General features: G+C 40.0%; 1 protein-coding gene across 4 annotated transcripts; it reads left to right on the forward strand.

The window, feature by feature from the left end:
* Nucleotides 1–1,013: 1,013 nt before the first annotated feature.
* LOC135413352 (DGAT1/2-independent enzyme synthesizing storage lipids-like) lies at nucleotides 1,014–24,656 on the forward strand. Of its 4 annotated transcripts, none has more exons than XM_064652981.1 (7): nucleotides 1,014–1,198; nucleotides 5,155–5,485; nucleotides 7,845–8,009; nucleotides 13,838–14,031; nucleotides 16,140–16,200; nucleotides 18,022–18,161; nucleotides 20,101–22,372. In XM_064652981.1, the coding sequence occupies exons 2-7, from the start codon at nucleotides 5,158–5,160 to the stop codon at nucleotides 20,203–20,205; spliced, it is 993 nt and encodes a 330-aa protein (XP_064509051.1). In that variant the 5' UTR covers nucleotides 1,014–1,198; nucleotides 5,155–5,157; the 3' UTR covers nucleotides 20,206–22,372. The 4 variants fall into 4 exon arrangements, 3 of the variants coding, with proteins under 3 accessions (XP_064509051.1, XP_064509061.1, XP_064509040.1); XM_064652991.1 differs by lacking the exons at nucleotides 1,014–1,198; nucleotides 20,101–22,372 and adding exons at nucleotides 1,239–1,545; nucleotides 24,536–24,656; XM_064652970.1 differs by lacking the exon at nucleotides 1,014–1,198 and adding an exon at nucleotides 1,249–1,545.
* Nucleotides 24,657–25,661: the final 1,005 nt, after the last annotated feature.

A 25,661-nucleotide genomic window follows, 5' to 3' on the forward strand; every position in this document is an offset into this window, starting at 1 on the left:
GGGAAGCTACATCAACCTCTGTGTTTGGAGCTGCACCTGGCGCCACTGGAACACTGCTTATTTCTTTGACTGATTTTTATTTTTTCTTTATATATAAATCCAGGGATCACATCCAAGTCTGCTGGCCAGTCAGGAATACCTTAACAGCTCCGTGAATGCCACGTTCGAAGTGCAAGCTGTCCAGAACGCTGACTGCCTGCAGTGGGAAGGAGTGGGTAGTCCTCCAGCGGTGGGTATGAGTGGGTACTCCTGCAGCTGCGGGTATGAGTAGGTACTCCTGCAGCAGTGGGTATGAGTGGGTACTCCTCCAGCAGTGGTACCAGGTATGGCTGCTGTTGCTGCTGCTCTGGCAACACCGGTGGGGCTGGAGAAGCGGGCTTACACTCACCCCAGGCTGGCAGGTACTGGGAAGGGGTGGCTGGGAAGTGAGTGGTGCTGAAGGCAGCATGGTGAACGGGTGGGACCCAGTATTTTCCAGTGAGCACCGCAGCCGAGCGGCTGAGGGAGCTGGGGTTGTTCAGCCTGGAGAAGAGGAGGCTCAGGGCGGACCTTATGGCTCTACAGCTGCCTGAAAGGAGGTTGTAGCCGCGTAGGGGTCCGTCTCTTCTACCAGACAACCAGTGACAGGACGAGAGGACATAGTCTTAAATGTGCCAGGAGATTACACATTGGAATGTGCTGTCCGGGGAGGTGGTGGAGTCACCATCCCTGGAGCTGTTTAAGGAAGGGCTGGACGTGGCACTTAGTGCCATGTTCTAGTTGACACGGTGGTGTTCAGTCGTGGGTTGACCTCGAAGATCTCGGAGTTGTTTTCCCGCCTAATGGATTCTGAGATCCCGGGCGCCCCGCCCTTGCCGCCCGCTCCGCCAGGGGGCGCCTCCCGCCCCGTCCGCTCGCGGAGAGCGCGCGCGCCCCCTGGCGGCGCCCGCGCCGCTTGCGCCGCGGCGGAAGCGTCGGGCGGTGCTCGCGGGACGCGGGTCCGGGCGGGTCCCGCGCCCCCGGCGGCGCGGAGTTCCCCGCTGCCCACGCTGCCCCCGCGCCCCCGCTCGCTGGGCGCCCTCCCGCCCCCGCCCCGCCGCCGGAGCCGCCCCGGTCCCGCCGCCCCGCGGGCACCCGGCCCCCGCGGGGGCGGCGGGCGGAGAAGTAAAACCGGGCTCCGGCAGGGACGCGGGGTCGGAGCCGCCTCCGCCAGGGGAAGGTGAGCGGGCGCTGCCGGGCGCGATGCGGGGGCCCGGCCCGGCTCATCTCGGCTCGGGCCTGGTCCCGCCGCCACCCCGCGGGTGTCTCCCGGAGGTCTTGGTCACCCCCAGGCTCAGGGCCTGGCTTTTATTCCCGTCGGGACGGGGGCTGCGGGAGTGGGGCGGCCGCGGGCGCTGCGCGGGGGCAGCCGGGCCGGGATCGCGTCCTTCGTGCCTGGAAAGGGGGCTTGAGTCCCCTCACACGCCGGCAGAACCAACGTAGTCCCGCCGGCACAGGAGCCAGGCCAGTTCTTGTGCCAAAACAAGGGCTAAACCACGCTGACTTGTAGGATCTCTCCAGTCGCAGGTGCCATTACCAGGATTATCAGGGTCTTTTTTTTTGTTTTGTTTTGTTTGTTTGTTGGGTTGGTTTGTTTGGGTTTTTTTGTGTATGTTTGTGGTGGCATTGCTGATTCTGGTGGCAGTGCTCTCCGCAGCCGTGTATTTCTGTCGGCAGAGGCACGTCGTAGCTCCTGCTTTGCAGTGCCTTTCTTGTTTGGAGATACTGGAATGTCCTCCAGAGGCTTCCCTTAGACATTTCGTGTACATGCTGGAATCGTGCTGTGCGCGGTTTACAGCAGTGTGCGTGGCTGTCCGTAATTGCTCCTTCTAGCGTGATCAGTAGGGTCTCAGTTTAACCAGGATGTGCGGACTGCAGCTGAAGACCACTGTTGTAGTTTAGTTAAGGACTTTTCTGGGTTATGTGCCAGAAGTCAGTGGAAGGAATTGTTGTGTGTTAGCCTTGTTTCCACTTCACCATCAGCGTAAAGCCTTAAGTAAGCGTGAGTCAGTGTATACTGTCGTTAGTCAAATGAGAGACTGCATCCTTTCAAATGAGTAGAAATGTGTGTAAGCTGCTGTATTAGGAAGTTAGAACTTTTAATATGTAGTTTGAACTGCACAACAGCAAGTGTGTCAGTGCTGTCAGTTAAAATATGAATGTGCTCATATTACAGGGAGATTCTGCCTGTAGCTTGGCTAAAGGTGGGACTTAGTAGTACTACACTTAGTTGTACTGAACCCCGTTGTAGTTTTTAGATTTGGATGATGGCAGATGTCAGAGAACCTCTGACAGGGAAGGCAGGGTGGTCTCTGCTTGGATGAGGTCCTTATCAGAGTGACATTGCTGGTGTGTCTAGAAGACAGTGTGCTTTATCTTGTAGTTTTAACTGCTCTGTGCAGTCATAGGGCAGGTAGCTGTACAGTTGGAACAGACCAACGTGTTGTTACCAGTTAGTAGCATATAAGAACCATGTTGAACCTTTGTTCAGTGTGGAGCTCCTGTGCTTTTTTTGATCGTGATCTGCCTTCCCTTCTTCATTGCCATTGCAGCCACATTGCAAGGACCTTACTCCTGCTCTTAAGCAGTGGTTGTAGAGAGGGGGAAGTAGAATCTTTGCAGCAAAGGGACAGGAGGCAACAGGCACAGAGCGTAGTAAGGGAAATTCTAACTAGAATAAAGAGAAACATTTTCACCATGAAGGTATTCAAGCACTGGATTAGGGGCCCAGCTTCCAAAGAAGCTGTGGAATCTCTATCCATGGAGATAATACAAACTGGACTGGATATGGCACTGAGCAACATAATCAAACTCCTTAGAAGAGATTGGACAAGTGCTGTTCAATGAGCCTTTCCAGTGTGAATTATTCTATGATTCCCTTTAAGATGAGTAAACAACACTGTTCAGAGCAGAGCTGACTGTCCCTAAGAGAAGGCAGTACTTTAGATCTTGCCTCTCTGGCTGGTAGCACACAAGATGTCAGATTTTAATTTCTGTTCCAGGTTAGCACATAAATATGCAAGTAAACTTTTAAAACTGTGATGATTGCATTTGAGGTATTGCATGGAACATTATAGGCAAAAGGACACGTAATATTTTTGCAAGCCTGACATGTGTAGACAGGACTTTAAATTTACTTGATGGGGATTTTGGGTTTGGAGAAAGCCGTGAACAATTAAAAATATGATCAGTAGGAGAGTACAGTTTAAGTAATCTTTTAAGCTACATAATCACCTCTCAGTTTTGAAAAAATGTTTCTGTGCCATAACCCATGCTCCATATTGTTCTCTAGGTGGTAGGCGGAGCCACTGTAGAAGTCCAGGCATAACAAGCTGATAAATATTGTGGTGTTGAATGCTACTCCTAAATCCTGCTTGGTCTCACAAGTTGTGTTTCTTATACTTGCTGTGGGTGTTTGCTGCCTGACAGGTTCTGGAGTTCAGCTCTGGCAACAGGAATGAGAAGGAGCTTTCTCTTGCTCTCCCACATGCTCACTCTCTCCCTTCCTTTCCCGCTAATGCACACCCCCAAACACAAGTGCATGAAATCTGTGAAGTGCATGTCACTAATGCTATGTGCTTATACACTGCTGAAGATAAATCAGCTGCTGGTCACATTGTCATGCTGAGTAGCAAAGAACATGATGAGGAGCAAAATATTATAAGCCTGAATTAGTGGAACAGGCATGGATCGCTGAAGCAAAATCCTTGTAATGAGATCAGCTTTCTTCTCATTAATAGGAGTTATCTTGAGCAATGTGGGTGGAGGCCGATTTCAAATCCAAAGGAAAAGGGACATCCTTGGTCTGTGAGAGTGTGAGGGAAAACTGAGATGGGGAAATAAGTGAGATGAGTTCTGGTATAGTACATGTTTCAATGTCTCATAGCAAATGTGGAGTAAAACTGATCTGCTTCATAACTTTTGTTGCCATTGGGGTTCTGATAGTATCAACAAACTTTCTGAATTTCAGTCATTTGTTGCATGCAAAAACAGAACAAGAGTAAAGGCATGATTGACATATGTCAGTCTAATATCAGAGCTCTGCAGTCATACATGTTGTAAGTCACATTCTAATAAAAAACCAAACCACAACAACCTTGAGCTTAGATTCTTTCAGAAATATTGTTCTTAATGTGTTTCTCCCTACAATCTTGTGTTATAGTTGCAACGTGTTTTTCTTCTTGAAAAACTTCTGCTAGTCCTGACTAGCAGAATGTCAAGTCTTATCCTAGTCTAGAATAAAGTGGTGGTTAACTTTTGTTTCTCAAGATTAAGCACTGTAGCTAAAATAGCCAAGCATTCAGGTTGTCTTGTATTTGTAAGGTGAAATGAATAGCAATTTTCCCCCTAAATCATACAAAGCTAAGAAAAGTCTTTCTCCAGAGTTATGGAAAGCCTGAAATACCAACCCAGAGAGGTCTAGTCCAGGAACTTCTTAGGAGCTGGCACTGGAGAAGAGAAATTCTTATACATAGAGTAAAGCCAGAGCAGTTAAATCTTTTAGAGGACTTTTTTTTTCCCCATGTCTTTCCTGCTGCCTCTCTGTGTTGTGCTCTGGGTCTTCCAGATACAGTTAAAAGTCTCTCCAAGCCTGAGAGTTTCTTATTTGAGACCATCTTCTTACTAAGTCATCATATGGTTGTGGAAGTGTTCACTGGGTTTTCTTTTTTACAGCACTGGATTTGAGATTGTTCTGTTTCTTGTTGTAGTTAATGCTTGGGAGAAGGTTTCATTTTACTATAACAATAAATTAGACTAATCAATACAGCTTTCTGAAAATCGAAAATACAGTATTAATTGGTGTTGGTAACAATATAAATGTTCTGAATCTGTGTAAGTTGAACAGTTTTCAATGAGATAAAAGATTAGCCTGAGATTAAGCTGTTGCACTGTCTTTCTAAATTAGAATTGTCAGCATTTCAAGTACACAAAAGAAAAGGACTATAAAGATCAAGTAAAAATTTAGCTGCGTGATCTGTTATGTTTCTAGTAGGTGCTGCTGGGGTGTGGGGTAAGTGGTATGTGAATAAAATGCATATATGCATATATGAAATACATATATAAATAAATAAAGACAGGTCTATCTTTTTAGAAGATTTATTCATCTACTTTTTTTTTTTTTTTAAACTTGAACAGGAAATGACAGGTGGAAATGAATCCTGTATTGCAGGACCGATACCTATGTCCTACTTAACTTGCCTGACTTACCTTCTGCAAGAATGGACTGGCGTGGAGCATATTGGAGATTATCTGAGTTATGCATTCTACCTTGTATGGGTGCTTTTTCCACTTGCAGTAGTTTTTATACTTCCAGGAGTTATTGTTGCCCTCTTCTACATTTCCATTCTCCTTCTTCATATTTATAAAAGGAAGAATGAAATAAAGGAAGCTTATTCTCATGATGTTTGGATTGGTGGAAGAGAAATGTTGGCTACCCTATGGGACGGACACGGAAGAATATGGCATGGTAAGCAAGATCTGACTTTCATTAAAACCTACTGAAGCTCTTATTCCTCATTTACCTTTCAGGATTATTATTATATACCTGATTGTTGCTGCTATTGCATGCTAGTTTTTTTTCTGTTTTATCAATGACTGCCAGTGGTGCTTGAGAGAAAAAAAAAAAACCATGGAGACTTTTTTTGTATTGTAAAATTTTTGCCTTATGCATTTATTCCTTTGCTGCTACAAATGAGATCTTTCTTCTGGTTAAATATATAGGCTATTTTTAATTGCCTTTTTTTTTTCTATGTTTTATAACAACCCCTGGATTTTCTCATTTGAAGAAGACCTGAAATGTCCGTTATGTTAAAAATTAGATCAATTATCTGTATTATTTCATAATCAGTATATGAAGACTGGAAGTTAAATGCCAGTTCCTTGATAGCTAGTATGTCAGCACATATTAGCATAATTTAATTGCACTTAAAAATTTTTTTACATAAAGTGCCAAGTGAGGGCTAAGAGGAACGCCAAGTGTCAATTCACTCACTATTTGCTTCTTGAAATTAACTTTAGGGCCTGTTACAGAACTCTACTTTTTTATTTTCTTTCTGTCTCTGTATTTTGGACAGCTACTTTCTCTACTAGAATGTCAAAACTAAGGGCCCTGTTCCTTGTCCTTCTACTACTATTTCTTTATAAAGACAGACTTAATAAATGATTTGGCTTTTCTTTCTAAGGAAATCATAAGCCTCTTTCGGAGCTATTCAGTCTAGATGCAGCTGAAGGAGAAAGAGATGCTTAAGAGCAATTTACATAAAGAACAAATCCTTCTTGAAAATCATCTCTATTTGTTCTCTAGTCAAAGGGAAGCAGGTTTTCAAGGCATTGATAACCAGATGGTGCAGCAGCTGTATCAGATAGGCTTTGTAAGCCTAAGATGTAACTTTCAAATCTAGGAAAGTACACTACATCAAAATCAACAGCTACATCAAAGAGCTTAAAATGCTCACTTCACAATAAAGAGCTATTTACTTTTTTTCATAAGAAAATGATTTTTTTTTAAGGCCTTGGCTCTTTTAAACCTTAGTAACTTTTTCTTTTTGTAAGGTCCAACTTTTTATTTGCACGGAAAAGATTCTTATCCAGTCCCTCAATGGCAGCTGTGACTTTTTTCTGCCCTGCCAGCTGCGTCCTTGTTATCTATACACTTCTCTTCCTAAAGAATGAAATGTTTTGCAATTATTTTTTCCCCACTTGATTAATCAATATATCACAGGAAGAGCTTTTAATCCTCAAATCTCACAGCATTATTAAAAAAACCAAACGAAAAGCCAACCCCACGACCTAAAAGCCCAAAACCAATGCCCCAAATGGGTGCATGGTACCTGTAACTTTACGTTTATTATGGCAGTGCTGTATGTATGATTGGCTGGCATGGAGCACAGTTAGTGGTCACTTGGGGTGGTACAGATGATACACTTGCAATATGCTGCAGCTCCACATGTATACAAAGTAAAACAGAGGGAGAAGAGTCAAGAGTACCTTCAGAATTAAAAATAAATTAATGAATAGGAATTGCAAACCTAGTTAACTTTGTAAATGACAGGGTTTGGTTGGTTTTTTTGTTGTCGTTTTGGGGGGTTTTTTTGTTTATTTATTTTACAAAAACCACGAACAAGATACTGTAACAATACTACTGGATATTAACTGAATATGTTCTATACTGATGCATTTTGATATTTTGTATTAACATATTCTGCACTGTTAAATAGAAATGTAAGTTCAGTAAGATACTTATTGTGTTTATGTGTTTTTCAGCTAAGCATATAATGCCCCAACTAGCTTTAGTGCTTAGTGATGGAAAACTGGAGCAGGTATAACTTGGATACAAATAGCAAAGATAAACTTCATACCCTGGAGTAAAAGGAGACATGTAAATGGATGCTGTCATGTCAAATCTTCTTAAACAGTCACTGGTGGTAATGAACTTCAAAAGGTTAATAATAACTTGAAATAGTTGTTTTACCACTTCAGCCCTTGTTGTGATTTCTATTGAATGATTGATTCAGAGGACTTTGCAGCCTTGAAGACAGTGAACTGAAAAAGTAAGGGAAAATGATATAGTTCAAGACAGTGAGACTGGATGTTTTAATTTATTTTTTAGTTCTTTCTTTAAGTGTGGCACTTCTACCTTAAATGAAACTTTTAATTTCTATGGAGTAACTTGTATTTCCTGTATATGGTGCAAGTTGCCTCTTGACTAGTGCAAAGGTCACTTTGCTCTTACCACTTCTCAATACCTATAGGTTTCAGCTTGCTATAAGTTAGTTTCTTTAGGATAGATTTATATCAAACTTTGACATCTGTTACACTTTTAACAGGTTATGAGCTTCATGGTGTCAAAAATATTCCTAAAGGACCAGGGCTTGTTGTGTTTTATCATGGAGCTACTCCTGTTGATTATATCTACTTCGTGGCTAGACTTCACGTGACAATGAAGAGACGCTGCTGTGTAGTAGCTGATCATTTCGTCTTTAGATTACCAGGTAACATACTTCATTATAAACAAGCAGTTTTGGAACTCTTACTTTAATTTTTTAATGGTGTAAGTAATAAAAATTGTATCACAAGAACACAGCTTTTAGAACAGACATTCAGACAAATTTAGTGAAAGTGTTGAAGTAGAACTGCCTCTCACATGTTCTTTACAACCAAGAATGAGTTTCCAAGACTAGCCCATGCAAGGATGGGTCATACTCCTCTCTGGGTAACACCTTCCAATGACTCTAGGGTGTTTAGAAATAAATAGAAGGAGATCATAGGAGAAACAGTTGTCTCTCTATTAATCATTAGCAAAGACTTCAATAAGATGTTTCTTTTTTATTAATATAGTCAGAATGAGTGGTGTAACCTGATTAACAATTAAACTGTTTGGAATCAATGCCCTTAAAGTTAAAAATACTAGTCTGCAGAGACAATGTATTTTCTTATCCCACCCAGTTGAGTATGGTGAGCAGGGGAACCTGTCTCCAGGAAGACTGTTTTGAGTAGAATTTCAAAAAGAGGAAAGCTGTAGAAGTGTCCAACATGTTCACGGTGACACATGAGGTGAAGCATCAGGAAAATGAGAAATATCTTTAGGGCAATATTTTGACTGGACTACTGAAATACACTGCTGATGGGTGAAATTAATTATGTGAGGGGTTTGGTTTTTGTGTGTGTGAAATACAGTAGTACCCAGTTCTTTTCCCAAGTTCAGTTTGTGACTAAAAACTTGTCAATTCACAAAATTAATTACAAGGAGTGTTCTGTAGTGTATTCATGCTTTTAGTGGAAACGACTCAGAAAACTATTGTTTTGTCAATAGTTTTATTTCTTAGTCCACAAGATACTAGTATCTTCCTTCAGCATTAGTCCCTGAAAACAACACTTTCATCCTGATCGCAGCATGGCTTTGCCTCTACAACTGCTTTTGCCAACAGATTCAGATTTGTGAGTTGGTTATCCAGTCTTTTGTATACAGCTGACCAGTACAGCCTATTTCATAATGCAGACTTGGCTCCATATTGTATCTATTAATACTTATGCACAGTTGTTTATCAGATGGTAGATTATGTTGATTTTCTCCCTTTCTGCCTTGAAATAAGGTTCTAAACGTGAGTCCCCCAAATATCATTTAGTAGCATTGCAAGACATCTGACTGAATGGCTGATCTCGAAGAACTGAGTTCAGCAGTACAACATCTACCTAACAGCTGGTTTCTACAGGCGTTCCTGAGGGATTGATGCTGGGATCACTGTTGCTTAGTGTTTTTATTGTACCCCTGGATGAAGGGTTGGAGGATGCACAGCAAATTCACCGATGATACCAAACTAGAGGAGCTGTCAATACAATGGGGGTTAGAGCTTGTGTTCAGAGAGACTTCACAGAAATGAACGGGCAGAAACCTCATGAAAGTCAGCAAAAGCAAATGTAAAGTTGTGCATTTGGGATAGAACAATTCCATGCAACAGTACCCTGGGTAAAAGGTGGCTCTGCAGGAAAGGACTTCGGCCTTTAGTGGACCACAAGTTGGGTGTGAGTCAGCAGCGTGTGCTTGCAGCAAAGAAGATGAACTGCACACTGAGCTTTTTTTAGCATGACTGTAGCCACCAGGTTGAGCGAAGAGGTTTTTTCCCTTGGCTTGACACCTGTGCAAGCACATCTCCCAGTATGGTGTCCAGTTTTGGACTCCCCAGTACAGGACACACTGACACACTGGAGTGTGTTCAGTGGATGTTGGAGGGCTCTGCACACAGTGTATGCAGAGAGGCTGAGAGAACTGGATTTGTTTGATCTGTACCAGATCAGGGTGGGGGAAGATATTGTTGCTGTCTTCAACAACCTAACGGGAGGGTGCAGAGAAGAGGGAGTCAGACTCTTCTGACAGGTGCACAGTGGTAGAATGAGAAGCAAGACAGACCAGTTGCAACACAGGAAATTCTGATTAGACATGTGGAAAGGTACTTTACCATTAGAGTGATCAGACACCTGAACAGATTGCTTAGACAAGTTGGGGAATCTGCATCCCTGGAGACTTTCAAAACTCTACTGGGTGAGGCCCTGAGCAGCCTGATCTAGTTGAACCCGCTTTGTGTGGGAGGTTGTACAAGATGACCTCCAGAGCTTCCTTCCAATCTACATAATTCTCTGTTTCTGTGAAGGAATTAAGGCTATTCAAGGAAGACAAGCCCAAAGAGTCCAGAAAATGTTCTGAATTGTTTAAAAATCTGCACAGTAATCTATGACTGGCAAGGTAGATGCTGCTTCTCTTGTGAATCAAAGCAAAGAGATTGCATAATTTTGTCCTAGTATTACGGCTGTCTAATCTTGATTAAATCTTCAGATTAAAGTGGACACCTTTTCAGAAGATGTTTTAACCAAAAGTTATTATGCTCAATGCAGGGGAAATGGGGGAGTGATTTGGGGGTTCTGTTAGACACACTTGGATTAGATAATTTAATGATTCTTCTTGTTTTATGATTATTAAATCTACTATGAATAGCTGTCAAGAGTGGCATGTCCCATGACTCTGAATCTCCAGTCCATGCCAGTATGCAGTTGCCAGGGCGCAGTCTCATGGCATCCTCTGCACGAGGCACTGCTGTCCTGAATTAACTGGAGTGTGTTTGTAAAATGTTGCTGTGCCTCTTGAGGGATTCATGAGCCTGCAGTGCATCAAACATGCCTTTCCCTACTACTTAGTCTTGAAAGATATGGCTTGATAACTTATGGAAGGGTTTCTAACCTAATAGAAGACCTCCTATCTGGAGATTCCTACTGAACATTACCTTCTGTGATTCTGTAATGTGTCTTTCTTTCACGTCATTGCAAAAGGAAATTATTTGATTGTCTCAGTTTATTCTGTGTCGGTATTAAGTATGCTTTTGTTACTTGTATTTTGTGGGAGAAGGATATGAAATATGGTCGTGTGGCTTCTTTTTTTACTTTTTCTTTTAATAACTTGAGGTTAGCCACAGGGGAAAAAACTCAAAACAATATTCCAGGTTTCTGGTTCTTTTGGATTCTTAGCCGTGTAATGCTCAGGAATACATTAATTTTTCTAAGGTTGAGCTAAGAGAAAGTCTTTTCCCCAAGAAAATACAGTGAGGGCTGAGATTTCACTTGTGTTCTTCTCCATCACCCTCCCCTATAGTATGGGCTGTATTTGGTTCCTAGAGTCATCTAGGAACCCCTGTTTAAAAGACTGCCTTCTATTTTGGGGCACTAAGGCAGTCCCTCTCCTGTAGTGTCCCAGAGGAAAGGGGCTGTGGCTCCTCATCTGTTGCTGTGGCTCCTCATCTGTTACTTTGCAACACCTTGTATATGTGTCTTGTGGACTAGATGCTCTGCAGATATAAACATGTGGTTACCTACAATTGTGGAAGGTTGGATTCAATGATCTAAATGATTCCTCTCTGTCTGTGGTCCTAAAGGTCAACAACCATGGAAAAAAGATGACATACGTGCCATCTTGCTACCAGGCAACTGAGAAGCCCTGATGTTACAGTCACTTGGGCTAAGTTAGAGAAAAGTATATGGTGCACATATTGATAGCAGTGTTAAAGGCATTACTGGGTACTTTCCAAAGGGTTTTCAAACATTGATGCAGACACAATATTGTGGAAAATAAAGGAAGAGTATGTTGGGGCAAAGGGCAGAGTCCAAGTTAAACTGTGGAATAAAATTAATTTTGGATTTCTTGCTATCCCAAAGAATTAGCATCCCTTCATGCTCTGGAAGGCTGAAAAATTGTGTTTAGATAATTTTGAGAGTTGTTTTGTTGTTTAAAATAGAAAAATAGATTCTTGGTCACTTACATGCAACAGCCAGGTACTACCCTAGTGTTTTTTCTGACTTCATGATGACCTTTGCCTTGGGCACAGGTAGCCTGGCTGTCCCTTCAGGGCCATTGCACTAATTTCTGTCTCTCTGCTGCTCTGAGGGAGACAGGTTCTTCTTCCTTGCTACTGGAGCAGAGACATTGATAGTGATGTATGTTCTGCTGCCTAGGTTATGAAGTACAGCTCAGAATATAAAGTTTATACTGAAAGCCAAGGGGGGAAATACATCTGAGAAATTTTGTGGAGACTTAGTACAGACTTACTATAGTACAAATTTTTGCCTGTATTCTGTCTATATTCTGTTCTTTTTTTTTATTGATCCATGAACTAAACAGACTCGTGATGTTGTTCTGTCACATGCACCTTCCCGCCCACCCCTTTTTCAGCATATCCAATGAAGAAAAGAAGGTTGGAGTCTCTTTTCCTGCTCAGCCAACCCTTCAACAGTTTTGTCTATCTCCTGAGCTCACTGATAGGAAGGACTTAGAGACAGGCAGCTTCTTACCACCAAGTACTTTCCAGAGAGCTTTAATTAGTTTGGGAATACAAAACATTGTAAAAACCAGCTGTTGAAGATCCCACAAACAAAACACCTGAAAGAAATGAATTTACTTTAGGATAACTGTATTTCAGGTGTCCTCTGTGCAAATGCTATACTAGATGACGATTGCGAATGTCACCAGCGGTGTGCGAGACGGGCACAGCAAAATATGTGACAGGTGTAGTGCAGCTTGTGTTTGTTCTGTTGTCATGTTTGTGGACAGATCATGATTGTGTGTAGAGATGAATCAGGGGTAATTATACTCACACCACCAACAAAGACTAGTTAGAGATCAGACTTTAGTTAAGAATAAACTAATGATATGTTGCCTCATGCTTTTCTTCTCAAGCCCTTAGTTTACGTGAGCTGTAAGGGAAGACAGATCTGTCTTCCTAACTGTATTTCTAACACTTCTTCAGCATGTGAGTGTATGTAACAAATGTGTGTTCGTAGTAACAGCTATTAATTTGTTATTGAGAGGCAAACTGGACTAGATCAGTTCTGTTTCCTTGTCTGTGACTGATAAGGTTGTTTGCCTCAGTGGGAAACTTCCAGAAAAAGAAATAATGTTTCCCATGCTGCTCAGACGTCCAAAGTTCCCATTTTGGTATGTAGTACTCAAAAATACTGTATGAATTTGAAATTTATTGAACCAGTTAACAGGACTGATTTCCTGCAAACAGAGGTTAATGCTAGTTATGTCCTTTAATCTTAGTCTAAATTCATCAGGTATGCTCCCACTTGATGCTTGTAAGCAAATTTTTGATGTTCTGCTGTTTCTTGGAGAGTGGGGTCAGTATGACGTTTCAAATTCAAGATGATAGGAGGAGTTTATGTAACCTTAGGTTAAAAAAATCAGTTATAATATTAACAGAAGATGAATATACCCAATTCAGGCTTGCCAGATCTTTGTATGAAAGGTACTCACAGGTACTCACAGACTGAGCCAGGGAGTCAAGTGCTGCAGTGATCTGTAATGCAGAGAATGACAAAGAAAATGAATCATTCTCCTTGTGCACAACTGGGCTTTGCCAAAGTTCACGAAACGAAAAAACCACAACGATTTACTGGTATTGCTTCTTGTTGTATTTTATTTGGACTGTGCTACATTTGAACAGTCGAGCTTGGGCAAGGAGCCAGTGCCCTGGAGCCAACTTAACTCCTTTGAAGGGGCACCTGAAAGATGTTGCAGTGCCGATTTTTTTCCCTTTAGTCCTGACAGTGAGATATCACCTCACTTTACTATGACAAAAAGCCGCCGAAACCCTAAATCATCAACTTTGCAGACTAAAATCTATAAGCACAACTTAATGCTTCAGTCCCTCTTGGGGACTTGGGGCTACAGCTTGTTAGACAAATAAGTTTTAGCCATACTGTTCTGTGTTGGGAATCTGTACTCAATGGCAGTATGAATGAACATTTTCTGAATTAATATTGTCTTACCCTACAGGTTTTAAGATATTACTTGATGTACATGGAGTTATACCTGGACCAAGAGAAGCCTGTGTCAGTACTCTGAAGGAGGGCCACCTGTTAGCCATTGCCCCAGGTGGAGTTCGGGAAGCACTCTTTAGTGATGAGATGTACAGTGTTTTGTGGAGTGATCGGAAAGGCTTTGCTCAGGTGGCCATTGATGCAAAAGTGGTAAGTATGACAGGTCATGGAAGAGAAGCAGAGAATGCTAACTTACTGGTACTTTCTTCCAGGGAAAGCTGTTTTGATTATCGTATATTTGCTGTTACATTGACTGTCATGAGTATGGTCTACTTGCTCTCATAACTGCACTTCAGTACTCTTTTTGTTGCCTTTGATAGATAAGAAGGCTTTAGAGTCAGCTAAAAATAGTGTGGTCGGGAAATACAGAGTTTAAAAGAATGAGAGATGAAATACAGGATGATTTCTGTTACAGGGGTCTGCTGTTTTACACATAACTGGTCAGGATTGTGATGGCTTAACCCCTGAGCAGAATGGTTGGGAAGCAACCCTACATCAACATTTCTGTTGCTCCTTTCACTGAAGTATGCTGTGACCCAGTAGAGTATAGACTCACTGGCACTATGCACTGTATTGGCATTTTATAGTAGTAAAATCCAGGGCATACAGCGGGAGCAGCAGGAGTTCACTGGTGTGAACTGTCCCTTCAGTCGTAATGTACAGCACTGTGCTTGGTCAGCAGGCAGACTTATTCATAGGGGACCAACTGTGAAGGGCAGAACAGTGTGTAATATATTTGAATTGTAAGTATTTTAATAATAATTTCAGAGTCCCTCTCATTCTATATTTGTACTTGAAAGGTACGTGCCTATGTCTGTAGCTCTGCATATACCCAATTTAAAAGTAAGTCTCACACCAAAAGTTTTATGTTTAGGTACTGTCAAAGAGAGACTAGTTAAATTTGTGCAGAAATAGAATACTTTTAAGACTCAAGTGTATGTTGCTTTTTTCACAAGGAAAATAACACTGCTTAAACAGGGTGTTTTCAGCAGGTTTAGATTTTACTAATGTATTGTAATAGCATGTGAAAGGTCATACCTGAGATTCAACTATGGCTGTACTCATTACATTTATTTTATTGAATGTGTTCGGTTCCTTTTATGCACTCAAAAGGGTGTTGTAGCTTCATCACCCCCCCAAAAAAAAAAAAACAACTGAGAGATGCAGTGAAAAAGGAATAGTGTCGGAGGCAGGCTGAAAGTGGAAAAAATATCTTTATTTAGATTAAAAATGAACTTTAAGTCACCTTGAATTGTAAGCAGAACTCCTCATGGAAAGAAAAATGTGTCTGAAACATCAGAAAAAGGTGTCTAAAATCAGAACCTTCAACTCCTTGAAATTGTCTCATTTCAGAAGTTTGTTTGCCAGAATTTTTGTCATATAAGCTAACTTGGTGCATACAAAAATCTCTACTTCTATGTCAAAAGTAAAATGTTCCAGTTTATGCAACTGCACTTCCTTTTATTCTCTGTAACTGCATCGTATTATTTACAGACTTTTTTTTTCCCCCCAAAAAAACCCAATGTGATACCTTTCTGAAAAGTTTCATGTACTAGCTCATCTCCGGGCTTGTTTTTAAAAAGTTTATAAGAATCTGAGTGCATGAAGATCCCATGAAGAGTTCTGTATTTCTGATGATGCTATGTACAGTGGGTACATGCCATAAAATGATAGTGAAAAACTTCATATAGTAGTTGCCCCCCTCACGGTTCTTGTAAATCTTGACAGCTGTTTGCAGTAAACAAAAACAGCAATAAAAACTTGAAATATTCAACACCATTCCAAGTATTCATCAGCAGAAATAAATCATGGACATGTATGACACATCATGTGTGAAGCAATACCATCAGCGTAGCAGAGACGAATCAGACAAGTTTAGTGTCCTAATCCTGTGAATTCTTCCCTTTGAGCATAACTACAAATTAGGTAAGAGGTTTAAACACTTAAGTCACAACTGTGCAAACACTGCTAGATGGGGGAGGGACTCCTAAATGCTCCATAGGTTCTGAAATTCTGGACTGCTTTGAGAAAATGGACTTGGTGAAACAGTGACTCCTTGAAATCTTGTAGTATTCTCCAGTTTGAAACCTCATGGCAGAAAGTCACAGAAGAAATTAAGAATACTTGTTTTGCTCTCTATATGTCCTTGTCTGAGACAGTCTTCTGGAATTAATTTGCTTGTTGTGTTTAAGTGAGGTAGAAGATTTTCAGTTAGAGCTATCTTCATTAAATTCTTAATTATTTTTTTTCCCTCCTAGCCCATCATTCCTATGTTTACACAAAACGTTCGAGAAAGCTTTAGGACACTAGGAGGAATAAGTAAGATATTTTCTATTTTTTTTGTAGTTTCTTTTTGCGTATGTGTTTAGCCTATCTCTGTAGAAATAATTCCCATATAAATTTCAGATTTAATGCAGCCTTGTTTCTTGAGGTTTGCTCTCTGTTAGAGTTCAGAGATGTTATTAGGATTTAATATCAGCAGTAGATGTGGTATTGGCTCATCTAAATTACTTTCCATGTAAGTGTTCCTTTACAGAAGCAGTAGAAGAAAGGAAAAAGGAGCCAGAAAAAGGCAGAAAGATTTACAGCGCTTTTTTCTCTGCTTATATCTGCTAGGCCAACCCTAGGTTTTCTCCTAACTGTTAAGAAGCAAAGCAAACAGGTTTGCAGCTGACACATAATTCCTTTAAATGTTCTCCTAAAGCTCTGTACTTACACCTTTACCTGTGGTTAAATTTTGAGTGATTTGGACTATTATTTAATCTGTAATTGCTTTACTATTCTGCACTAGACCTGTAGTTCCTTGCAAAAACTTGCATTTGCCAGCTCTTTTTCCTCATCTCTGTGGGACTTCCGGACAGAAAGGAATAGATGGGTCTGTGTCTGAAGCATCCAGCTCTAGGATGATTAGATGTCCACATCTCTGCTCATTTTCTAGTGTTAAACTCCCTTTTTTTTTAAGCTCTTCAACTTACTATCTAGCGGAAGGGGCCTGAACTGTCTCTTCCACACCACATGTTCTGCCAAGTATGGTATCATCACTTTCATTAGAGGATTACAGGAGCAACACAGTTCTTTTTCTCTCCCCTTCTAATTAAGAACTAAATATTGCATGGAGAAAGCCAAGGCATCACATGCAGATGCTCAGAATAATTCACACATTTGTCACGTACAAAAATAAACAGCAATTAATTGTTACTGTGTTCAGGAGAATCATCCCAAAGAGAAGAAATTTAAGCCAAAATCATTCATGCTCCTTGCATACTACAGCAGAATTGTTAGAGGAATTGAACTCTTTATCACTGGAGGTGTTACTCCAGTTTTAGTAGTTTTTGAATACTTGTTTTTATAGGTTGTGTACAGATAATTCCACGTCTTGATTGATAAGGATTTTCTTATGCCAACACATCAGTTAATGGAATTTCTTGTCTGCAATTGAGAAAGATAATATTAGCAAGCATTATTCAAAGAATGTCTTCTGGGTACATTTGGGATAAATGCTTAAAAGGTGGCATGTGGCAAAGATTATGTGTCCTCTTAGAGCTGATTGAAATACCTGTTTTTTCTCTCTTTTTATATTGTTTAACTGCAACCAGTGTGTGATCTGAAAGAGCAATTCAGTGTGTTAGTATGGCTGACCTTTAGGCAGATAAGGCTATTTCTGATTCTCTAGACCACTGTGGGACTGACCAGTGCAGTCTTCCAATACTAAAGCACTTAACTAACCTGTAAAATGAGCTGAACCTGTAACCTGGTTTGCATAGCATTCCTGTCCTCTCCAGACAGGCAGCTGTTGAATTTTTCTCTTCTTCCTTCTTGTTTCACCTACTCTTTGGAGGAAAGATTCCACACCAAGTTAGGGTAGAAAACAAGTCTGATGTTAGCATTAATGTAGCTTTTGGAAAATGAAAGTCAAAGGTAGAACACGAATTGAGATGACACATTGTTTTAAAGAGTCTGGTTTGGGGGCTAGAGTACAATTTCAATGTTGAGACATATGGGGAAAAAAAACTTTACAGAATAATCTCTCTCTCTCTCTCTCTCTCTCTCTCTCTCTCTCTTTCTCTCTCTCTCTCTAATCCATTCTCCCTGCTCCTACCTTTCTTTCTCCTGCTTTCCCCTAAAATTTTTTCACATTAGAAATATTTAGGTCACTATATGAACGTATTAGATTGCCATTAGTTCCCCTGTATGGTGGGTTTCCAGTCAAGCTACGTACATTTATCGGAGAACCCATTCCATATGAACCAAATATGACTGCTGAGGAACTAGCTGCAAAGGTAAGATATGATATAGATATAGATTTTTGTTTTGTTTTAAATATTGAATGTTCTGATAGAAAAAACTGCAGTAGATTTTTCAAGTGATTTCTGCCTAGGAGCCAGTTATAAAAATTGATGGAATCATTAGTTAGTTTTGGACTTGTTTAAGTCTGAATGGCCTTAAATACTGTCTTTTTATTACTACAACTTGCAGCTGTTCTAGGTCTTCTAAAGTTTATTACACCCTCTATTTGCTTTGAGAAACAACTTGCTTTAAAGACTGAAGAAGTTCAGTCAGATAAGACAGCTCTGGGTTGATAAACAGAGAAGCACTTCATCCAGGAGGAAGTGTTCTGCATCTTAGTCTTTTCAGAAAGATTCTGATGAAGCCTTTCAAACTTAGCAAATCTGTGTTCACAAGCTGTTGGAATTTCATGCAATAAAAAAAATAAGTGAAATAATTTCACTGCTTTGTTTAGTGTGTTTCTATTTCCTCTAATTTCTCACCCAACAAATTAACTTTTAAATGTTCAGATTTAGGTACTTTGTAGAAAGGGTTGTCAGGTCCTCATGTTCATTCAGTTTATTAATAGATTTCACAGTGCAAGACACAAACCAGTTAAATGGTGGAGCAGTGAGATGGAGGGGGCTGAAATAGCCATTTTTGAAAGCTCCACAGATGGTCACTCAGAACATTCTGAAAACTTCACTTGAGAGAAGGAGACTTCTTGACTATGCAGGTGTCAGTTTAGTTGTCTCTCCTCGTCTGTTTACCCTCTGATTAGATCTCTGCAAAATGGCTTAAATGTTTATCTTAAATTGTTTATCTGCATTATCTTAAGCCCTGGTTATGGAAAATTGGTTGTTTCTTTTGGGGATTCAGTCTGACAGGACTTCAGAATTGTTGGTTTTCAGGAGAGAATGTGTATTTCAATGGCTTTCAAACATGCATTGGCATCTTCATTTGTGCCTCACTTGCTTCTGACTTAAATGCAAATTCTGCTGGAAAAGGCCCCTAGAATGTGACTTCCCTAGAATCCTAATTAGAGTGATTTTAAAGTTGTATCTCATGTATCATGCTATGGCACAGTATGCATTTTTCAATTTTATATAGAAAAAAATTAAGCTCACTTTTTTTACCTAATACAAATTTTAGATCTTTGGAAACACTTAGGACCAGATCTATAAAGTCCTTCTCCAGGACTTAACAGCTGATCACGTACTTCATATGAACAGTGGGAGCTTCTACCAGCAGTCATCTGCCCTTGCTGACCATTGGTTTACAAAGGCAAATAATTCTCTGTTCTGCCTCTGGCCTTAAGAATTCTCTAGTCTGTGCTTCTCTAGGCAGAATAGGAAGGCTACAGTGTGTCCTCACCACAGCTTCTGCATAGTGCCCTGCTTTGAATGTTCCCTATAGAGCTTTTATATAATAAGAATGGCTGCTTTGAACTCCTTGACCCGGTTGGGTTTTGAGTGAAAGTGAAGGCTGCTGTCACATGCAGCTAAGTGACCTAAGTGTCATTTACAGGACTGGTTCCTTTTGGGGACTTGGATGCAGGGATCATTGCTTCGTACAAGTCAAATGTGTTTGAAACACAATGGTGTTTCCAGTGCTGCTTCTGAGTGTGTGTAGAAGGAAAGTTCATGGACACTGGAAGAGTGTTACTGATGCAAACCTGGGTGTTTTACTCTGTTTGTCATTTTATTTTTGCGTATCACTAATAGAGTTTGTGAACTCAGCTACCAGAAAAAAAAGGTACTAGTTTGTTGATCTGTTCCGTGACAGTGTAGCTGCAATCACATCTTGTGGGCTTAAATATGGAAAAATAGTATTTTGTACTTGCAGTAGTTCTGTGGCATTTGAAAGGATGAAGAAGAGCCTAGAAATTGTACTAATGTGTGAGCTACGTAAAGATGATGTAAACTGACCAAAACTTTTTCTCTTTCCCTACAGACAAAAGCAGCAATCCAAGCTCTAATAGAAAAACATCAGAAAATACCAGGAAATATATTTAGGGCTTTAATGGAACGATTTCAAACACATAAGAAAGATGATTAAGGTCTCCTGAACTTAAACTACTATAAACTACTCTTTAGTTATAATATTCTTAAAGTCACATTTGCAAATTATTAATTCTTCTAATAATAGGTTTTAAATACTGTCCTAAAGATACTGCTGTATAATTTAAGGTAGAAATCACTTGCCCTTGCCCTTTCCCCTGTCCAGTATCAAGCTCAGGAACCCAAACTTCAAATCATTCATAATGGAGCAAAGTATAATTTTTGATAAATGCATTCCTACCTTGAAAGCGTCTGGGTCATTGTTTTTTGGTTTGTTTTCTTGGAAAGCCTTTGTGTACATGGTCTGTCCTTTTTTTGGTGCGTTGACATCTCTCCCACCCCCCTCACCCAGAGATGGAGTCTTACTGTTTTTATCCTCATTACTGTAAGTAGGTTTTTCAGGCCAGATTAATGCTGTGCAACACGTAGGAAAACTCTCCATAGGTTGTTACTCTAACACTGGTGGAATACAGTCAACCTTTGGCCTGCAGAACCTCTAGCAATGACTGCAAAACCTGTGCTGGAAAGTGTTTGGTTTTACTGGTTGAGCTCAGAAAAAATTTGGAGAAGTCAAAATTGATTAGAGAACTGCAGTGATCCAAGGAAGTCTGTTACAGAAACCACTCCAATGCAGTGAATGAGAACCCTGCAACACAGCTCCTGTTTCAAGCCAAGCCATACTGGATATCTGCTGTTCACTAGAGACTTGTCCTGTATATTTCTCATTTAATCTACGAATTCTCTTCTGAAAGAATGAGCCAAGCATTTAAATGTCAAGAAGTGGAAATGGGAGTACTGTTTTGTAAGATGAGCTCACAAAGGTTTATTTTGAAGGGAATTAAAAATGATTACAACACTCTTTAAAAATAGAAGTTCTTTTGAAAAACAGGATAGACATTCCCAAATAGCCTTTAGATCTAGTATGTGGGTAAAGTGTTAAACATACATATTCTTCAAACAGGTATTTACATAAGTTATTAAATCAGGGTTGAGGTGGAAGTTCTATATACTTTCCTTAAGTGAAAACAATTGAATCAACAGGAAGGAGTTGCAGGATTGGGCTATTGTGCATTTACAGCAAATTGTATTGTTATATTTTTTCTGAACTAAAGCCTGTGCTTTTATTTCCAGTTAGAAAATATCTGAAATATTTCTTCTGATTTCCAGCAAGTTTAGTCTACAGTTCTTAAATTAACATTTGGGACGGTTTTGGTTTTGGGATGAGGACAAATTTCTTAAGGAAAGACAAAAGAGGTTTTTGCTGTATGACATCGTCTCCTTTCAATATTGTTGGGGCTTGACCTTTTCTTAAAAAACCTCCACGCATGCCCTCCAAAAAAACCCCAACACCCAAATTTTGAAGGAACAGTTGTATTCGATTTAGTATCCATTCCTCTCACCATTTAAGCACATACATTGCTTTATGCTCCTTTAAATGTTTAAATTAGTGACATTACATAAGTGCATGTGGATGATGCCCTACATTAGACACTTTTGCATAAAGTGATATTTTACTATCAATTATGGTTTACAGGAAGCAAAAAGCTTACTTATGATGTTATTTTATATCAAAAGCATTTTATGTGGTGTTAAATTAAGTTTTTTTTAAGCTTTGGGAAGAATCATGTTATACAAAAGCAAATGCCCATTCTAAAGGTTTTTAAATGACTTTGGTTTCATTTGAAGGCAGGATTGTGTTCTTTTTTATTTATTGGTATGTGTTTAAAAAATATTAACACAGTATGTCATTAAAAATGATAATGCCAAATTCCTACATTGGAATATAAATTAAGTATGACCTTTTTTTTAACTGTCCAACTTGAAGAAAATGTGCATCAGTCTATATTGTGAACATCTCAAAGGCAGCTGAACATATTTTGTGTTGAGGTTGCATATATATGTAAAAGAAAACTCAGTCTAAAAAGTTCTGTTAGACATGAACAGACATTTTTTATCAGAGATTTTGTAAAATTTATTTTACTAAATATGTGGGCCGTTTGCTGCAATTTTGTCCCTTTAAGTATTGAAAGATGAGTAAAAAAAAATGAAGGGCAGTATTGGTACTCTTTTAAGTGTTCATATTTGTATAGGCCTTTCATATTTATTTCTATATATTAAAAATGTATAGCAGACACCTTTTGAATAAAATTGACAACTGGAATAGACTTTTGAAGTTCTGTGTTGTATTTGAACTAAATGGAATGATACGTGGCCTGTCCTGCTGAGTCTTCAGTGGCTTTGAGCAGCACGTCATACCCTTGAGAAGCCCTTCTTGCCTAATGTCTTCATGGGGTGGAAGGATCAAAACCTCAGAAGGAATGAATTAAAGGAAAAATAATTCAGACAATGGTGGAATAAAGGAAAAAAGTCACATAAACAATAGGGACTGAGTTTTAATAGTTGCAGTCAGTGCTGCAGGAGGCCTTAACAGGCACTGCAATAACACTTTTTTAAAGGTCCTGCAACAGAAAATAGGTCATAAATACTGACTAGTAATGTTTATTTGTACATATTTAGTGTGTGCATGTCTACTTTATTGGATTGAAAAAGGGGGCAGACCTGGAATGAGGCTCTCACAAATAAGGCTATAGACCAGGCATCCTTTTAGCTGATTTGGTTTACTGTGCATCAGGCAGAAGTATTCAAAGGAAATTGTAGCAGCTTGAGACTAAACCACTCATTGCCTGGTTAGCCTTTGGATATGCTGAAGACATCACATGTTTTTCTCCATGCGAGCATAAGCAGGGTGTGTATTTTTAGGTTGTTTGGAAGTAGACTGACTGCTGTACTGACAGGTATTCATGATTATCTCTCAGCAAGACCCAAATCTCCTACTGGTCAATTTACTGTCCTGTTGTGTAATAGCAGAGCTCAGTCTGAACATCTATTATTAGGATGCTTTCACATGAAATTAATCTCTGCAAATGCAAGGTAGAGCAGTTAATCAGCATTGTCAACACAACTGTGTGGTTCATCCAGTATTGGGTTTGCTGTACAAGTGTACCATTATGTTGCTTCATCCTATTATTCTGTATAAAAAGATACAGCTATGATGACAGTGTGTTAGCTCTAGAGGGCTTAATCACTATTAAGCCCAGCATAGACACAAGAATGCTTTTTTTTGGTGTTACTTTTGCATGAAAAAATTATGGTACCAAAAGTAAATGTGAAAGTGCATGGAATTGCTACATGAGTGTAGTAGCACTGAAAATACCTGTTAAGTAAGATAATTCTGCAAAACATGTCTGCTAAAACTTAATGAGGCAATCCAATGACACTTTCTTAGATCTATTCCCTTCACTTTTTTTTTTAACTCAGGCAAAAGAAATGACAGTCTTAAGATTCTGAAGATGATCAGAGGGCTGGAGCACCTCTCATTGAAGACAGACTGAGAGAGTTGGGGTTGTTCAACCTGAAGAAGAGAAGGCTTAGGAGAGAGTTTAGAGCAGCCTTCTAGTGTCTAAAGGGATCCTGTAAAAGAGCTGAAGATGGGCTTTTGACGAGGGCATGTAGGAACAGGAAAAGGGGCATTGGCTTTCAACTGAAAGAGGGCAGTTTAGATATTAGAAAGAAATACTTTACTGTGAGGCTGGTAAGGCACTGGACCAGGTTGCCCAGAGAAGTTGTGGATGCCCCATCCCTGGCAGTGTTCAAGGCCAGGTGGGTGGGGCTTTGAGCAACATGGTCTAGTGGAAAGTGTCCGTGCCCATGGCAGGAGGGTTGGAACTGGATGATCTTGAAGGTCCCTTCCAATACAAGCCACTCAGTGATTCTATGATACTTTTCTCCTCACTCATGGGTTATTTGCAGTATTAGCTGGTCTGCCTTTTTTTTTTTTTTTATTTTTTGAGTAATTTTGTTTTGCACAGGTGGTTGCAGATTTATCACTTACAACTTTGAATTTTGTTGCAGCATACATCACATGCATACTGTATGTTGCTTCATGAAACATTTTAAAATTATTATAATCATCCCTTCATGTCAGAAAATTGGTCAGAAAGATGTAATAAGCTTTGGAACTGTAAGGATCATTTTCTTAAAACCTGAAGTGTTTGCTAACACTTCTCGCTTTTGCATCTGTGTGAAACATTACAAGAAGGTGAGATGCCATTTGGAATTAACATCAGGCTGCATATATAAAGCAGACCCCAAATTTTTTTCCCTGCTGTGGAGCTGAGTTGGCTGTTGTAGAGCAGATCCTTTTCCACCAGGCCTTATGTTACAGCCATCATGAGAGAAAGCCCAGCACTCCCTGTTGTCCATACTAGTTAAAGTAATGAGAGAATGCAGCACAATTCATCAAATCACTTTTGGCTTCTGTTTTCTAGCTAAAACCATGGCATGCGCTGGGAACAAGAGGTGCTGAAGTTCTAACAAAATACAGATGGAAGTATCGTGTTATTCAGAGAAGATCTTAAAAGTTTAAAAAATAAAAGTCAAGAAACAGAACCATTTTTACCTAATTCTTTCTGATGGGAAACAGAATGTGCCAAGCATCAGGGAGGATAAGAATTTACAACTTTGTGTCATCTTTACAGGGAATTTGTGGCAGATGAATTGGGATGAGTCCCATTGCAGATGGGGTTGATCTTCATATATTCCAGAGGGGTTTGCTTTTCTACTTCTTCCAGTAGTGTTTTCTTATGGTCAGGTCTACACTTTGCTCAGAGCAACTTATTTTTCTTTCAGTTACTTCCTAAGTGGGAACAGAAATGGAGACCCCAATAAACATTCGTTAGTTCTCTTTTTGATCTATTTGAAGTCTACCAAAGGTATATGGAAGCTTTTCTGAGTTCTTATTTCAACTGCTGTAATGGAGTTGCCAGCTCTACAGACACATCTTTAAAGTGATTTCTCCTTACCATATAAAAAGCACTCTCCTGACAGATCCACCAAAACTTTTGAAGTGTCCTGTCTATTCAGAAACGAATTAATTTTTTTATGCCCATCATGCAGTGGATTAATTTTCTGAACTAATGGGCACAGCTGTTGCAGGCTTGCTTGGTTAATGTTTTTTACCATAGATTTCCACATTCCAGACACACATTTTGGTAATATCTGGCTTTGTGAGAACAAGCTTGAGGGAAAAGACTTGACTCAATTCCTGAAGGTATTAATGAAAATATAAACCAAACTCCACAGCTTAAGCAAGCACACACAAACCCCAAACTACTTTTGGAATTCTGATTCTGCACAATCTTGCCTCATGTTTATGGAAACAAAATTTCCTGGCTCTGTTTTTCTCCTTGCAAAATCTGGTACCAGCGTAGAAGCACAGCAGCTGTGATGGCATTTCCTGGACTTAAGTTGCCATCTGACTTGAGCAGTGGTGGGGGCACTTATTTGGGAGGAGTAGGTTTAGGAGAAGACCTCAGCATCGCTCAGGGCCTGTCTGAAGCAAAGTATAACTCAGTAGCATCTAGTGGAAGATGTCTAGTAGTCAATGCTGTATTA

This window comes from Pseudopipra pipra, chromosome 1 (genome assembly GCF_036250125.1).
Source record: "Pseudopipra pipra isolate bDixPip1 chromosome 1, bDixPip1.hap1, whole genome shotgun sequence".
Taxonomy (NCBI): Eukaryota; Metazoa; Chordata; class Aves; order Passeriformes; family Pipridae; genus Pseudopipra; species Pseudopipra pipra.

Bases quoted from the DNA above. Each gene is read 5' to 3' on its own strand.
- LOC135413352 (XM_064652981.1), top strand. From the start codon at position 5,158: ATGACAGGTGGAAATGAATCCTGTATTGCAGGACCGATACCTATGTCC. The intron at 8,010-13,837 runs GTAACATACTTC...CTTACCCTACAG, and splicing joins TTTCGTCTTTAGATTACCAG to GTTTTAAGATATTACTTGAT. The intron at 18,162-20,100 runs GTAAGATATGAT...CTTTCCCTACAG, and splicing joins CTGAGGAACTAGCTGCAAAG to ACAAAAGCAGCAATCCAAGC.